The 17,425-nt window shown below is 36.6% G+C and overlaps 1 protein-coding gene across 8 annotated transcripts in view; it reads left to right on the top strand.

Annotated features, from left to right (window-relative positions):
- The window catches only part of RyR (Ryanodine receptor), a 169,049-nt gene extending 153,513 nt beyond the window's left edge, over nucleotides 1–15,536 (top strand). For 4 of the 8 annotated variants that reach the window (XM_065511339.1, XM_065511334.1, XM_065511340.1 and 1 more), the window contains exons 19-31: nucleotides 70–185; nucleotides 255–2,527; nucleotides 2,662–3,141; nucleotides 3,402–3,539; nucleotides 3,702–3,988; nucleotides 4,049–6,146; nucleotides 6,536–6,648; nucleotides 10,035–10,392; nucleotides 10,695–10,995; nucleotides 11,388–11,498; nucleotides 11,563–11,982; nucleotides 12,047–12,248; nucleotides 12,320–15,536. In XM_065511339.1, the coding sequence (XP_065367411.1) occupies nucleotides 70–185; nucleotides 255–2,527; nucleotides 2,662–3,141; nucleotides 3,402–3,539; nucleotides 3,702–3,988; nucleotides 4,049–6,146; nucleotides 6,536–6,648; nucleotides 10,035–10,392; nucleotides 10,695–10,995; nucleotides 11,388–11,498; nucleotides 11,563–11,982; nucleotides 12,047–12,248; nucleotides 12,320–15,002 (9,580 nt within the window). In that variant the 3' untranslated portion in view covers nucleotides 15,003–15,536. Of the gene's footprint in view, nucleotides 1–69; nucleotides 186–254; nucleotides 2,528–2,661; nucleotides 3,142–3,401; nucleotides 3,540–3,701; nucleotides 3,989–4,048; nucleotides 6,147–6,535; nucleotides 6,649–10,034; nucleotides 10,393–10,694; nucleotides 10,996–11,363; nucleotides 11,499–11,562; nucleotides 11,983–12,046; nucleotides 12,249–12,319 lie in introns of all 8 variants that reach the window. The other 4 variants (XM_065511336.1, XM_065511341.1, XM_065511338.1 and 1 more) reach the window with 2 other exon arrangements.
- Nucleotides 15,537–17,425: the final 1,889 nt, after the last annotated feature.

The following is a 17,425-nucleotide window of genomic DNA, read 5'->3' as shown; positions in this document are numbered from 1 at the left end:
TTTATCACCAAACATTGTTCTATATGCAATAAAAGGTAAGACGATATAAGTATTTGCATGTTCTTTTAGGCCCATTTTGAAGCTTACCGATCGTTTGTTGTTAGTGGGTGTCATGACCGATGATGATGTTCAAAAGATGTTAGTTATGATCGATCCAGAAACTTGGGATCCTACCTTTGAAAAAGGTCAGTATTAGAAGCATTCATCTACGATTAATGATGTGAAAGTAACGGTTTTATTTCATTTAATTTAAGATGGAAAGGATGAACATCGTAAAGGTCTTTTAACCATGAAGATGGCGGAAGGTGCCAAACTCCAAATGTGCTATTTGCTACATCATCTATATGACATACAGCTAAGACATCGAGTGGAAAGCATTATTGCATTCTCACATGACTTTGTTGGTGATCTCCAGGCAGATCAATTGCGTCGCTATATTGAAATCAAACAATCCGATCTTCCAAGTGCTGTCGCGGCCAAAAAAACAAAAGAATTCCGCTGTCCACCAAGAGAACAGATGAACCAGATTCTGTGCTTTAAGAATCTGGAACCGGATGATCATGAAAATTGTACCTGTGGCTTGGATTTGCGTGGACGTTTATACGATTTCCATGATTGTCTAATGAAAAAGGTGTCACTAAATGCTTTGCAGGAGCCGGAAGAACCAGAAAGCAATGCGATCGAAGAAGTCAAAACGGGTCCAATTACGAAGATTTACAATTTTATTAATGCTGTGAAGGAACTTGAAGAAGGTCCCAAGGAAGTTGAGGAACCTGAGAAGAAAACTCCCGAAGAAGTGTTCCGTAAAGTCTTAATCAAGACGATTGTTAGTTGGGCTGAGGAATCACAGATTGAAACCCCCAAGTTGGTGCGTGAAATGTTCAGCCTTCTTGTAAGGCAGTACGACACGGTGGGTGAATTGGTGAGAGCTCTTGAGAAAACGTATGTCATCAACAACAAAGCCCGAGAAGATGTGGCCGAAATGTGGGTTGGTTTAAGCCAGATCCGCGCTTTGCTTCCTGTACAAATGAGTCAAGAAGAAGAGGAATTAATGAGGAAGCGATTGTGGAAATTAGTTAACAATGCTACATTCTTCCAACATCCAGATTTGATACGCATTCTCAGGGTTCATGAGAACGTAATGGCTGTCATGATGAATACTCTAGGCAGACGAGCTCAAGCCCAAAGTGATGCCCCAGCTCAATCAGAGGGAGCGGAAGGAGCACCAGCTAAAGAGAAGGACACCTCTCATGAAATGGTGGTAGCTTGCTGTCGTTTCCTCTGTTATTTCTGTAGGACTGGAAGACAAAATCAAAAAGCAATGTTCGACCACTTTGACTTTTTGCTAGACAACGCGAACATTTTACTCGCTAGACCCAGCTTACGCGGTTCTACTCCTCTAGATGTGGCATACTCAAGTTTAATGGAGAACACAGAATTAGCTCTGGCCTTGCGCGAACACTATTTAGAGAAAATTGCCGTTTATCTATCGCGCTGCGGTTTACAAAGTAACTCTGAACTCGTTGAAAAGGGTTACCCTGACTTGGGTTGGGATCCGGTAGAAGGCGAACGTTATTTGGACTTTTTACGCTACTGTGTTTGGGTAAATGGTGAAAGTGTTGAAGAAAATGCCAACCTTGTCATTCGTCTTCTTATCCGACGTCCAGAATGTTTAGGGCCGGCTCTAAGAGGAGAAGGGGAAGGTCTATTCCGTGCTATAGTTGAGGCCAATCGTATGTCTGAACGCATCACTGATCGCTGCAAAATGCAAGACGAAGCTGAAGGCACTATTGCTGGCCTTAACTTCTCTCATCCTCTACCTGAGGGTGATGAGGACGAAGACTACATTGATACTGGTGCTGCTATCTTGAACTTCTATTGCACCTTAGTGGATCTTCTCGGTAGATGTGCACCCGACGTCTCGGTTATAGAACAAGGTAAAAACGAATCATTAAGAGCTAGAGCTATTTTGAGATCTCTTGTGCCACTGGAGGATCTTCAGGGTGTCCTCAGCTTGAAATTCACACTAACTCAAACTGCACCCGGAGAGGAGAGGCCAAAGTCTGACATGCCCTCGGGTCTATTGCCCAATAACAAGCAAAGCGTTGTTCTTTTCTTGGAACGCGTCTATGGCATTGAAACTCAGGAGCTCTTCTATCGACTACTCGAGGATGCGTTCCTGCCTGATTTGAGAACTGCCACTATTTTAGATAAAAGTGATGGCTCAGAAAGTGATATGGCTCTTTCTATGAATCGCTACATTGGCAACTCGATATTGCCTCTGCTAATCAAACACTCAAAATTCTACAATGAGGCTGAAAATTATGCCAGCTTATTGGATGCAACACTGCACACGGTCTATAGATTGTCTAAGAACCGTATGCTTACTAAGGGCCAAAGAGAAGCTGTCTCTGACTTTTTGGTGGCTTTGACATCACAAATGCAACCTGCAATGTTATTGAAACTTTTACGCAAGTTGACAGTTGATGTCTCAAAATTATCCGAATACACGACTGTGGCTTTGAGGGTATGTATTTTTTAAACTAACATACATACACAAACAAAATTAAACAATTTGTTTAAACATTCTGTGTAGACACTTACGTAAATATATTCATAGTTAATAACTAATATTCGATATTTTTATTTTCATTAATTTAGCTCCTTACGTTACACTTCGATCGTTGCGCCAAATACTATGGCTCCAGTCAAGGTCAAGGCTCATATGGAGCATCATCTGATGAAGAGAAACGTCTTACTATGCTCCTGTTCTCTAACATATTTGACTCACTCAGCAACATGGATTACGATCCCGAATTGTTTGGTAAAGCGCTGCCATGTTTGATTGCAATTGGATGTGCTTTGCCACCGGACTACAGTTTATCCAAAAACACCGACGAAGATTACTATGGCCGTCAATCTGGCGCCCCCGATCAGCCACAATACGACCCCAATCCAATCGATACACTCACCGTTAACTTAACCAACGATTATAATTCCTTGGTGGAGAAGTTTAGCGAACATTATCATGATGCTTGGGCCAGTCGTCGTTTGGAAAGTGGATGGACTTATGGTGAAATACGCTCTGATAGTGATCGCAAACATCCCAGACTTAAACCCTATAATATGTTGACCGAATATGTATGTCAAATTTCAAACTCAAACTCAGTAAAAAGCTTACTAACAGGTTCTATATCACAAGCAAATACTTAGGAAAACTGTTAAATGTATTTTGTTTTTGTGCAAATACAAAACACATGTTAAATTTTCACTCAATGTATTTGCTTGGGATTTAAAAACTGGAAGTTATTTTCACTAGTTTGAGTATGTTTTGAAAATTGTATTTAAGTTTTCAGGTACATATTAAAATTAACCCATTATATTTATTATTTTAATGAAAGGAACGTGAACGATATAGAGATCCTGTAAGAGAGTGTTTGAAGGCTCTCCTAGCTCTTGGTTGGACCATTGAACACTCGGAAATTGAAGTACCTCAAAATCATCGTGGTTCGACTAGGCGCCAATCAAAACCTCAAATTGTATGTGTAGAGCTTTAGAGAAAACCCCTTTAAATTGGCTTTATTAAAATAACACAAAATTTTTAAATTTTTTCTTACAATTGCATGTCTGATCCCAAATGTATATCGTCTTTAATCCCCTTTGTCCACGCCATTATTTGTGTAAATATTTCCTAACAATAGCACGATTTACAGAATGAAGGAAGTGCATTCAATTATAATCCACATCCTGTCGATATGACAAATCTTACACTAAGCAGAGAAATGCAAAATATGGCGGAGCGTTTAGCAGAAAACTCACACGATATTTGGGCCTTAAAGAAGAAGGAGGAACTAGATTCCTGCGGTGGCATTATTCATGCCCAACTTGTGCCTTATGATTTGTTAACGGACAAAGAAAAACGCAAAGATCGCGAGAGATCGCAAGAATTCTTAAAGTACATGCAATATCAAGGCTACAAACTGCACAAGTAAGTCATTAAATAATTAAATTGGTAACAAAAAAATAAATAAATCGATCATTTTTGCAGACCATCTAAGGGTGGAGTTGGTGAAGGTGAAGGGGGCGCTGCTATTACAGCTGTAGAATTAAGATTCTCTTATTCATTATTGGAGAAGTTGATTCAATATTTGGACCGAGCTACCATTAACATGAAGTTATTGAAACCTTCGACTACGTTTAGTAGACGCACCTCGTTTAAGACTGCGTCTCGCGATATTAAGTTCTTTTCGAAAGTCGTCTTGCCTTTAATGGAAAAATATTTCTCCACTCATCGCAACTATTTCATTGCTGTTGCCACGGCTACTAACAATGTGGGAGCTGCATCATTGAAGGAAAAGGAAATGGTAGCCTCGATCTTCTGCAAATTGGCGTCTCTTCTACGCAATCGGTTGAGTGCATTTGGTCCAGACGTGCGCATTACTGTTCGCTGTCTTCAAGTTCTAGTGAAGGGCATTGATGCCCGGACATTGGTTAAAAATTGTCCCGAATTCATAAGAACGTCCATGTTGACGTTCTTCAATCAAACCGCTGACGATTTAGGAAACACAATTTTGAATTTACAAGATGGCAAATATAGCCATCTGAGAGGAACTCATCTGAAAACATCAACTTCTCTAGGTTATATTAATCAAGTAGTTATGCCCGTCTTAACAGCCATGTTTGATCATTTGGCAGCATGTGACTATGGTAGTGACTTGTTATTGGACGAAATTCAAGTGGCATCTTATAAAATATTAGCGGCATTGTATCATTTGGGAACAGATGGTACATTAACACACGATCGCAAATACATGAAAACGGAAATCGAAAGACATCGCCCAGCTCTGGGTTCGTGCTTGGGAGCATTTAGTTCTTGTTTCCCTGTAGCTTATCTAGAACCCCATCTCAACAAACATAACCAGTTTTCTTTGCTTAATCGTATAGCCGACCACTCTCTGGAGGCCCAAGATATTATGGTGAAAATGGAGAGTTGTATGCCAAATTTGGAAACTATTCTAGGAGAAGTGGACCAATTTGTTGAATCGGATAATACATACAATGATGCACCTCACATCATTGATGTAATTTTGCCATTATTATGTTCCTACCTGCCATTCTGGTGGTCACAAGGTCCCGACAATGTTAGCCCTACAAGCGGCAATCACGTAACCATGGTTACTGCCGATCACATGAATGCCTTGTTGCGCAATGTTCTCAAAATGATAAAGAAAAACATCGGTAATGATAATGCTCCTTGGATGACAAGAATTGCGGCCTATACTCAACAGATTATTATTAATACATCTGAAGAGCTGTTGAAGGATCCGTTCTTGCCCCTAGCCGAAAGAGTTAAAAAGCGAACGGAGAACATGTTCCACAAGGAAGAGAGCATGCGTGGCTTTATTAAATCTGCAACGGATGACACATCACAAGTGGAAACACAACTACAAGAGGACTGGAACTTGCTGGTACGGGATATATACTCCTTCTATCCCCTGTTAATCAAGTATGTTGATCTTCAACGTAATCATTGGCTTAAGGACAATATTCCCGAAGCCGAGGAGCTGTACAACCATGTGGCAGAAATATTCAATATTTGGTCAAAGAGCCAGTACTTCCTCAAGGAAGAACAAAACTTTATATCAGCAAATGAAATCGATAATATGGCTTTGATAATGCCGACGGCAACAAGAAGGTCTGCCATTACAGAAGGTGCTCCCGTTACAGGAGGCAAGGCTAAGAAAAAGAAGAAGAATCGTGATAAGAAGCGTGACAAAGACAAAGAGATCCAAGCTAGTTTAATGGTTGCCTGTCTCAAACGTCTACTTCCCGTCGGTCTCAATCTATTTGCTGGTCGTGAACAGGAATTGGTTCAACACTGCAAAGATCGCTACCTGAAGAAGATGCCTGAGTACGATGTTATAGAATTTGCTCACAATCAGTTGACATTGCCCGACAAGTTGGATCCTTCGGACGAAATGTCATGGCAGCATTACTTGTATTCCAAATTGGGTAAAAAGGAAGAAATTTCCGAAGACCAGGCGATGGAGAAAGCATCCAATCAAAACGAAAAAGGCAAAGATAAGACACAAGAAACTGTAGATCGCATTGTAGCGATGGCCAAAGTATTATTTGGCTTGCACATGGTAAGTTATCAGATCCATAATACGAAACTGAAGCAATGGCATTGAGGCAAAGTAATATAACAGTTTTTATTAATCGATGGTATAAAATTCAAATAACTTTATGTGGATTCCATGATTAATAAAATTTCGTATTACGTTTCCTTCGCTTGCCACTTTAGCCAGTTTGGATATTTACCATCTAAGGTAAAAAGAAATCCTTTACGGCTGCATATCTCAAAATTCATGTCCCAAGAACTTCCTTGACCTAATTCCTTTTAAAACTTAAACTTTAATTTCTATTACACTATTCTTAATTTTGAACTTAAGTTATCACATTCAATTAATTATTTTTTCTTTAATTTTACCTGATTTTTAACATTTTTTACACTGCGTCACACCAACAATGACAGATCGATCATCCCCAACAGCAAAGCAAAAATGTCTACAGGAGTGTTGTTTCCATACAAAGGAAGCGTGCTGTTATTGCGTGCTTCCGTCAGACATCTTTACATTCTTTACCAAGGTTTTTAAAAACAATTCTCAGATCTTCTGCAAAAAAAAAAGAAACTAAAATATTTAATTGACTAACACATAACACCACTACTATATCTGTCTGTCTTACTCTCGCAGTCACACTCTGAATAACAGAGCTGTAAAGGAATGCATTTTTGTGTTTAAGTGTTTTATTATTATTATAATTTTATAATTATTGTTTTATTCGTTTTTATGATATATTTTATTTTGTTCAATTGGAATGTCCACCTGTGTTTGTTTTTCAAGTTCTTGTTCTAAATTAATTTCAGTAATGCGCGCAAATGCAATCGTTTTCGGCTCTTGTAAATACTATCATTCATCACCATAACTCTGTTTTATGAACACACCGTCCTTTGGTCCTTTGCTACTTCATTTTATTTTTTAATTCCTACTTTTCCTACACCTTCTTCCTCCTTAATCAAAATCCAACCATTCTTACTAAATAAATAAACTAATATAACAGCTTGTTACTAATTATAAAGCTTATGGATGTGCTGATTTGTATGTTTTTTGTGTCCTTCCTGTTCCTTTAGGCATCGCGCTCTAAGCCAAAATCAAAAAGTCGGTCATCTAAAATAACATTGGCCCGCCGGCATGCGGTCATGTCCAGCTTACGTTCCATTCATCTCTATCGCGTTAGCAGGTGGGGCATGTTTGGTTTGTTAGCTTCTATGATCGCGCTCCAAGAAATGGTTTAAAATCAAAATCATTGTTTTATATGCGCATTAGGGTTTTAATACATTCAATGTTTATTAAATCAGTTTGAAGATCTTTCAACACAGAAAGTGTTAGGGAGTATTCACACGGTACATCGAAATATAATATGTACACAATTATGTTTCAGTCTCATCAGATTTAGAGGTCTTAATCAGTTGTAACTGGTGTTTTTTACAGAGGCAAAAAACTTTAAATTAAAACAAAACACATACAAATGTTATTAATATTTATGGAATTGGCATTATTTAAATTTTAAAAGATAATTTTATTATATTAACATCTTAATATTAATTCAGGCATGTGGACGTAGATATCATATCTCGGTATTGCAAACCGTTGATTGTAACATTGTGATAATGATTTTAACGGCTTATAAAGCCTACTAAATGACAATATGATTATCATCGCTACAAATGAAGTAATTCAGCTTATTTACATAGTCATTTAACCAATTCACCCATTTTTGAGTCAAAAATTTGTTTGTGAGCGTGTTTAAAGCAGTATATACAGTGCAATTTGGTCGAATTTTTAACTTTATTTAAATAGTTAAAAACAAATATAAATTTAAATTAAATATGGAAAACAAAAGTAATAGTAAGTGCCTAATAGTTTTATTTTGTAAAGAAAATAGTTTTTGGCGAATAAAAACTCATACTTCTGACATAACCTTTAATTTTATAATTTTTTCTGAAAAATTAATTCTGGATAAGCTTGAATTTTGGACGGGTTTAAACAATGAGAAACGTGTTAAATAAAGAATTTTGAGTTTTTTTGTCAATTCATGTTGAACTTTTTGCAGTTTTTGAGAAATAAAATTTTTCGTGGCAGCCTCCGCTTGCAAAATATCGAACTTGTGGAAGAATGCTGCTGTTTACAATTTTAATGTTGGTAAAGAAGAATGCGGCAATGTTTTAAATTAGGAATCGGATTATGTTAAGGAAAAAATCCGAATTTTTTGTAAGAATATCTCAGTTACATGAGAGAGTTCCCACATATTGGATCCGTCATTTTGAATCGGAAAAATTTTACCTCAGATTCGAAATTAGCCATCTTGAATACCCTCCTATATCGATTTTCATGTATATCAGAAGACATTTTAAAATTTACGCCGCCATATTGGATACGCCATTTTGAATCTGAAAATTTTTGCCTCAGATTCGAAATCAGCAACCTTAAAAACCCACGTATACCGATTTTCATCCTTGTTCGGAGATTCCTTATAGTTTTGGTCACAAAAATGGGTGCAATTACATACATATAGTGCAATGGGATGATGATCAATTTTTATTCTTGGACCTGAAAGGGTCCATTTTGAGGTACATGTAGAAATATGTAAAAATATTCGAATCGTGAGAGGCGTTATGTTTTCTTTTAATTTCTTACACTAAACGAAATATTTTTCCTTTACAATCCGTCATATTTAATTAAAAACAACTTTGGATTATTTTATAATAAATAAAATTTATATCGTACGTGACATACCTTACGTTACTTTCCTTTACTTTCCCAGTAAATACTTGCAACGAGAGAATAAAATCAAAATTTACAAAATTATTCTCTTACATTCTCCAAAATAGTAAAAAGTAAATGAACGCTTTTCAAGAAACAATTGTTTATACACACAAGTTTCTTATTTTATTCATTTTTAAATGTATAAATACTCAAATTTTCTTCAATTTTATTGAAAATTCTTTTTTTTTGAATTTTTTCACCACAAAAATAAAATTGTAAATAAATAAACAATAACACAAAATATATGAAATGTAAGCTGCTAACTATTACGAGGTCAAAATAGAACTTGTAATAGTTTGCAACGAGAGAACACTCTCTAAAATTTATACGCTCTTGATTTTTTCTCTACGTGCAAGTTTTTTGAGTCAATGAACGCTTTTCCAGTAACAATTGTTAGTTATTGAACAGAGCTAATAAAACAATATATATTCTGTAAATATATGTATGTATACAAAAACTGAAAAAATTAATAGAAAATATGTATACATTCGGTTTCAATAAACAATTTTATAATAGTAAATAAACAATCAGAGTCAAATTCATTTCATACTATATGCTAATTCGGAACTTAGTCTTAACTGCAATTTTTGCATAAATCATGCCAATTAAATATAGTCAGTTTAAACTATTATTTTAGCCAATAAAATGTTGTAATAAGCTCTAAATAATACCACATAGTAATATTTTAGTGTTTTCTCCTATTCAAATCATATTGAAAAAAAATTTTAAACGGTTTTTGTGTTTTCAGTCGTGGTAGCGATTATCGTGGAATTGCCCATATGTTTCTTGATTAGAATGAGAAAATTATCAGTAAAGGGACCCTAATGCGCATTCTTATTCTGTTGTATGTGTATGTTTTCTGTTACAAAATTAATCCTGAAGAAATTTGCGCATGTTTATTTACATTTAAAAACCAAAAAAGAAATCAAATAATGCTAACAAATCAGAATATTTTGATTTTAGTTAATGGACCTGATACAACAACATAAACGAAAATTCACACAAGGAAAATGTATTTAAAGCAATTTAAATTCGAATGATTTTTATTTACAGTTTCAAGTTGAATTGCTCGTATGTGTTATTGAATCTGGCCACAATTGGTGCTATCAAATATTAACATTGTTTTGTGTTCATTTCTGAAAATAGACATAGAGCTTGCAACATTTTTGCCCGCACATATCACGAACAATGGCTGCAAGAAGAAAATGTGGGCCAAGAGGTTATGATCGAAGATCTAACTCAAACATTTGAAGAATTCGAAAAATCCAAAAAGGAAGAAGACGAATCTGAAAGCAAACCTGATCCATTGACACAGCTGGTTACTACCTTCTGTCGTGGTGCAATGACCGAAAGAAGTGGAGCCCTCCAAGAAGATGTACTTTATATGTCATATGCACAAATAGCTGCCAAATCCTGTGGAGAAGAAGAGGAAGAAGGAGGAGGCGAAGAAGAAGGAGGAGAGGGCGGAGAAGAAGCAGCCGAAGGAGAAGGAACTAGCATCCATGTAAGTTAACAATGATTAACATTAAAAAGCTTTAGGAGTCATTTATCAAAACTAATTTTTAACACTTTAACGCTAACCTAACCTATAGAATACAATGGCCCACTTAATGGTAATTTCATAAATCAAAAATCAAATTTAGCTATGCATATTTTCTCAATGGTCGGTTACCATAAAAGACAAACCGAACAATGGGAAAATGGTGCTTAATATACAACATACATACAACCATGTATACTAATGTTATTACATTTGGTGTGAAACAAATATTTATTATTGAATTCTAACTTAATTTGGCAATTCAGGAACAAGAAATGGAAAAACAAAAATTACTTTTCCATCAAGCGCGTTTATCTAATCGCGGTGTTGCCGAAATGGTGTTGCTGCACATATCTGCCTCCAAGGGCATACCCTCCGAAATGGTGATGACAACTTTAAATTTGGGCATTGCGATTTTGCGTGGCGGCAACATTGATATTCAGTTGGGAATGCTAAATCATCTCAAGGAGAAAAAGGATGTTGGATTCTTTACCTCTATTGCTGGCCTGATGAATTCTTGCAGTGTCTTGGATTTGGATGCTTTTGAAAGAAACACGAAAGCTGAAGGTAATGTAACTTAGTAATTAAGAAAATACACACATGTCCCATCCCGTTCCACTCCATCCTTACCAACAACCATCCACTTTCATATATCCTGTATGTTTTTTGAAAATTTTAATTTGTTCTTTTCGTTTGTTATTCATTTTCTTCCTTGAGTTTTATTTGGATTTCTATTGTATTTTAATTTTTAAAATTTCATCATTATCCTTGCACGCTTTTGTTTTTCAAAATTCCTACTTTTCGATTTTTTTGTTGTAAATTTGCACTGAACCCCAACTCCATTACGTCCATCACCACTACCACCATCACAAAACCAATCCGCATGAATTACCCTGGTTATCCCCCACACAATATTGTAAACTTTGCAAACAAAGAATACATTCCAAGTGCGGGTGCAGGTCTTGGCGTCGGTTCGGAGGGAGCTGCTGGCGAGAAGAATATGCATGATGCCGAATTTACTTGTGCGCTGTTCCGTTTCATTCAACTGACCTGTGAAGGCCACAACTTGGGTGAGTAACATAACAAATTGCAGAGAACTCTTTCAAAAACTATAAGATTTGTAATTCTTTACAGAATGGCAGAATTATTTGAGAACTCAGGCTGGCAACACAACAACAGTGAACGTTGTCATTTGCACAGTCGATTATTTGTTGCGTCTGCAGGAATCAATTATGGACTTCTATTGGCATTATTCTAGCAAGGAAATCATAGACCCCGCCGGAAAGGCCAATTTCTTTAAGGCTATCGGTGTGGCCAGTCAAGTATTCAACACCCTTACTGAAGTCATTCAGGGTCCATGTACTCTTAATCAGCAAGCATTGGCCCATTCCAGATTGTGGGATGCAGTCGGAGGTTTCCTCTTCCTTTTCTCTCACATGCAGGAAAAACTGTCCAAGCACTCCAGTCAGGTCGATCTGTTGAAAGAACTATTGAATTTGCAAAAGGACATGATCACCATGATGTTATCTATGTTGGAAGGCAATGTCGTAAACGGTAATTGGAATTTTATTTATTTGCATTCAGATACTTATATATAGAAAAACACATTATTCTCTAGGTACAATTGGTAAACAGATGGTTGACACACTGGTAGAATCAGCCGGCAATGTGGAATTGATTTTGAAATACTTTGACATGTTCCTGAAACTGAAGGATCTAATTGAATCTCCTAGTTTCCAAGAAATCGATATTAAAAACGAAGGATGGGTTACACCAAAAGATTTCAGAGATAAAATGGAACAATCGAAGAACTATACACCGTAAGAATTAATTTTCTATATATGTACATACTATACATTTAATATAATAATACCGTTCATTTGCATTATAGTGAGGAAATGGACTTTTTGCTGGCTTGTTGTGAACGTAATCATGAGGGTAAAATTGATTATGCGGCTTTTGTTGATCGTTTCCATGAACCCTCGACAGAAATCGGTTTTAATTTGGCTGTTCTGTTGACCAACTTAAGCGAACACATGCCCAATGAACCACGTTTGGCTCGATTCCTTGAAACTGCTGGATCTGTATTGAACTACTTTGAACCATTCTTAGGACGTATTGAAATCTTGGGTAGTTCGAAGAGAATCGAACGTGTTTACTTCGAAATTAAGGACTCAAATATCGAGCAATGGGAGAAACCGCAAATTAAGGAATCAAAACGAGCTTTCTTCTACTCAATTGTAACTGAGGGCGGCGATAAGGAAAAACTGGAGGCTTTTGTAAACTTCTGTGAAGATGCCATTTTTGAAATGACTCATGCTTCCGGTTTGATGGCTACAGATGAGGGTGGCAGTAATGTGAAACGTGATACATCTTACAGTTCTTATATGAGTGAGGAAGATGAAGAACGAGCCGCAAGACACCCTGTAACTCGAACCATAAATGCTGTAAAAGATGGTCTTAAATTTGCTGCTGTTATGTTAAGTCCAGCAAATATTAAGCATCAAATTGGTGTGATGCAAACGAAATCGGTACCGGAATTGATTGTTGGTTTCTTCAAAATTATTTTCTACATGTTCTACTACACTGGTTATGCTCACTTTGCAGTTGTACGATATATATTTGGAATTTTAATGAATTTGATGCGTGGACCCGCTCCCGAGGAAGTAGAAGAACCACCAGTGGAGGAAGAAGCATTTGGCAGGGCCTTACCACCTCTGCCTATAGAGGAACCACCAAGTACAGTACAAGCATTTGGTTTGGACATAAACAAGGAAGAAAACGGACAATATAAGGTTACGGTACATGAGTCATCTGGTGGCAGTCCTTCGACATCCGTGGAAGAAACTGGTGAGTCGAGCCCCGAAGATGGCGGACCAACCGGGGAAGCATCTGCGGAGGCAGAAAGCCATTATACTGAGCCCATATCAATTGTTGACTTGTTAGGCGGAGAGGCAGCCAAGAAGGCCGCACAAGAACGCCAAGAGGCTCAAAAGGCCCAAGAAGCCGCAATGGCTTCGATCGAAGCAGAAGCTAAGAAGTCATCAGCAGCTCCTCAAGAAACTCCAGCCGTCAACCAAATTGACTTTTCAGCTTATGCTCATCGTGCCGTTAGCTTTTTGGCTCGTAACTTCTACAACCTGAAATACGTGGCTTTAGTTTTAGCTTTTAGCATCAACTTTATGTTACTCTTCTACAAAGTAACATCATTCGCAGAAGACGAAGAAGCTTCCGGTGACGATGTATTGATATTGGGATCTGGTTCAGGTGCAGGTATGACTGGTTCTGGTCTTGGCTCAGGAGAAGGTTCTGGTGATGACGGAGGGGACGAAGATGAAATACCGGAAATAGTGCACGTCGATGAAGATTTCTTCTATATGGAACACGTTATACGTATAGCAGCTTTATTGCACAGTTTGGTTTCGTTAGCTATGTTGATTGCCTACTATCATCTCAAAGTTCCGTTGGCTATTTTCAAACGTGAAAAGGAAATTGCAAGACGTCTGGAATTTGACGGCCTCTTCATTGCAGAACAGCCCGAAGACGATGACTTCAAGTCACATTGGGATAAACTGGTAATATCGGCTAAATCATTTCCGGTTAATTACTGGGATAAATTCGTAAAGAAAAAAGTACGTCAAAAGTATAGTGAAACTTATGATTTCGATTCGATTTCAAATCTTTTGGGTATGGAGAAGAGCTCATTTATGGCTCAAGAGAGTGAGGAAGGTGGCTTGGTTAAATACATTATGAATATCGATTGGCGCTATCAAGTTTGGAAGGCGGGAGTAACATTTACCGATAACGCTTTCCTATACTCACTTTGGTACTTTTCTTTCTCAGTGATGGGTAACTTTAACAACTTCTTCTTTGCTGCCCATTTGCTTGATGTCGCTGTCGGCTTCAAGACTCTACGCACCATTTTGCAATCTGTAACACATAACGGCAAACAACTCGTACTCACAGTAATGCTTTTGACCATTATCGTATACATTTACACAGTCATCGCTTTCAACTTCTTCCGCAAATTCTACATCCAGGAGGAAGACGAAGAAGTGGACAAAAAATGCCACGACATGTTAACATGTTTCGTATTCCATCTGTACAAGGGCGTTAGAGCAGGTGGTGGTATTGGTGACGAAATCGGCGATCCAGATGGCGACGATTACGAAGTCTATCGTATTATCTTCGACATAACTTTCTTCTTCTTCGTCATTGTTATTCTCTTGGCCATCATTCAAGGTTTGATCATTGATGCCTTTGGTGAGCTTCGTGATCAATTAGAGTCGGTTAAAGAGAATATGGAATCGAATTGCTTCATATGTGGCATGGGTAAGGACTTCTTTGACATAGTACCGCACGGTTTCGATACTCATGTCCAGAAAGAACACAATTTGGCCAACTACATGTTCTTCCTTATGCATTTGATCAACAAACCGGATACGGAATACACAGGTCAAGAGACATACGTTTGGAATATGTACCAACAGCGTAGCTGGGACTTCTTCCCAGTCGGTGATTGCTTCCGCAAACAATACGAAGACGAATTATCTGGAGGTGGTGGCGGCGGTTAAGTTATTTTTTTAATATTCTGCCTCTACAGCCATTAAATAGAATGTCGACGGACCATTTAACTATACAAATGATTTTTTTAGACAAATTTTTTTTCACTACTGTTTTTATATACTACCTACCTAATATACTTACATATAGTACATCTGTATATTTACTATATATATTTATTTATTTAATAATATTAATAACATTTTAAAACAATCAATTGTTAAATCAACCGAGGAATTTATTCTAACAACTAGTCAATTTGAAACGAAAACAAAGAAACACACAAATTAAAGTACACACTTACTTAATGAATTAATTAATTAATTATATTTTATTACCGTTACTGTAAACATTTTGTTAATAGCGTAAAATTGTAACAGCCTTTAAACAAAAACTAAATTATCTAGACAACAAACTGAAAATAGAAATCAAAAATAACTATATATAATAAATACTATTTATTTGTATTCGTATTTAAATGAACTTGTACGATTTATTAAATAAATTTTAATGATTTTATGAAAAAATATGTATATATAAATAAATACTTTGTTTTTATCGACTTTAAGGTCTGAGATCTGTCGAACATTTTTGTTTGTATACCACTCAAGGGCCTTTTTTCCATAGTGGCATGATGCCAAATCGGGGCCGTTTTTTGTAGACATGCCGTAATATATATTTCTGCGTTAATCGTGCCTGATGTTACAAATGATTGGGTTCTTCTGCAACAAGAAACAGCTTGGGGAATTTTCTTCTTTTTTTTTGTCCAGTATTATTCTTGCACATTACCTCGTCCATCAGCACAAAATCTTGAAAAGTCTGCCAGTTTCATCATGCATCACACAACAGGTGTATTTTTGTATAAAATTGTACATAAATTTGTTCACTCGTTCTTTTGCTTCTATGTTCTTTACCGCATTGCGATATGGAACTTTCTGAACTTACAAAATAATCAGAGCATTTAACTTTACGAGCTGCTTTTCTGTTGTAGCAACGAGAACAGTTTTACAATATTTAATCTGGGAGTTCTGCAAGATCAAATCCAAGAAATTGTGCTACTTCTGCTATGTGGGTCCATAAATCCACCGGACGTAGTGAAGTAGGGCTGGCTGGACAATTGAAAATGAGGATGGTATCAGGGTGACCACATAAGTTAAGGACGGCACGGTCTATGCGGGTCAAAAAGCATTAAGCCTGTTGTTAGTTGTGCCAGAACGACTCTTGTTTTACGCTACAGAATCTTCTTGGCATCTGCTATCGGTGGTGGGCGACCTCCAAGTACGACATTCATACGGTATCCTGCTACCGCGGAATCAAATGGATCCTACAAATATGCATCGTATGCTTTTCTGATATAGGTGTTCGGTGGTCTTCGAAAGAGTTTTTCGTCTTCTTTTGCCTTACCAATATCTGATAGAAACAGGTTTTCTTTCAATGTTCAAGTCTTCCTTATACTGTTTAATGGCTTTTGAAACAGTGTGACGATGATCCTTCAAATCTTTTGCTATTTTTTTGAAAGTCCATATTGGATTTTTATGAAAAGTTTTAATTATTTTTTCACATACATTTTTTCGGTGAGTATTTTGACCGAAATAAAATGAATCATGTAAGGCGTAGTCGTTTTACGACAACTATAGTTTCGTACTAGATTAAAGAAATTATTCAACCTGTATCATTAATTCAGTACGAAACTTTCGTTGTCGTAAAACGCCTACGCCTTACATGATAAGGCTGAATATCTGACATATTTTTAAAAGCTAACGTGATTAAAATAATAATAATTTTTTGGACCAAGGATAAGTTTTGGCTAGAATAGTGTGTATAAGTTTTTTCTGACTCACTCTTTATTTGCTGTTTTCACATAAATATATCATATATCATATTTGATGACATGTGCAAAACCTTTAAGTTCCAAACTGATTTTTAAGCAAAATCAAAGTGTTATATTGGTATCGAAATGGTTTTCAGCTAAATGGCTAGCAGCTAGTTTTTGGGATTAGAAAATCTACATTATTTGTTCTAACACAAATAGCTAAAAAAATAAAATAAACAATTCTGCACACCAGCTTCATTCTGATTTGCATTATTAATAGTGCATTTACACCTACGCCATAAACATGTTATAAGTTGTTTATGGTGATAAACTAGTTTGAGAAACTTGTTTATCCATACAAATCAAAAACAGGTTTTGTAACTAGCTTTTGACATAAACTAGTTACAAACAACCAGTTTTGGCGAATGCAACTCTGTTTTTCAACATTTTTCTGGCAACGCTGGTGAAATTTGACATTTGCTCAAAAATAAAAAAACCCAGTTTTCTTTAAAAAAAAAGCCCAACTGTAAGAAAAAGTTTAAAAAATTTATTAAAAAGGTTTTTTTTATATAATATGGAAAAGGATTGGTGTGGGCCAGAAAATATAAAGAAGTGGCAAAA

The sequence above is a fragment of the Calliphora vicina genome, chromosome 5, assembly GCF_958450345.1.
Source record: "Calliphora vicina chromosome 5, idCalVici1.1, whole genome shotgun sequence".
Lineage (NCBI taxonomy): Eukaryota > Metazoa > Arthropoda > Insecta > Diptera > Calliphoridae > Calliphora > Calliphora vicina.
The sequence above is the reverse complement of the archived record's forward strand: the minus strand, read 5'-3'. Positions and strand labels throughout refer to the sequence as shown.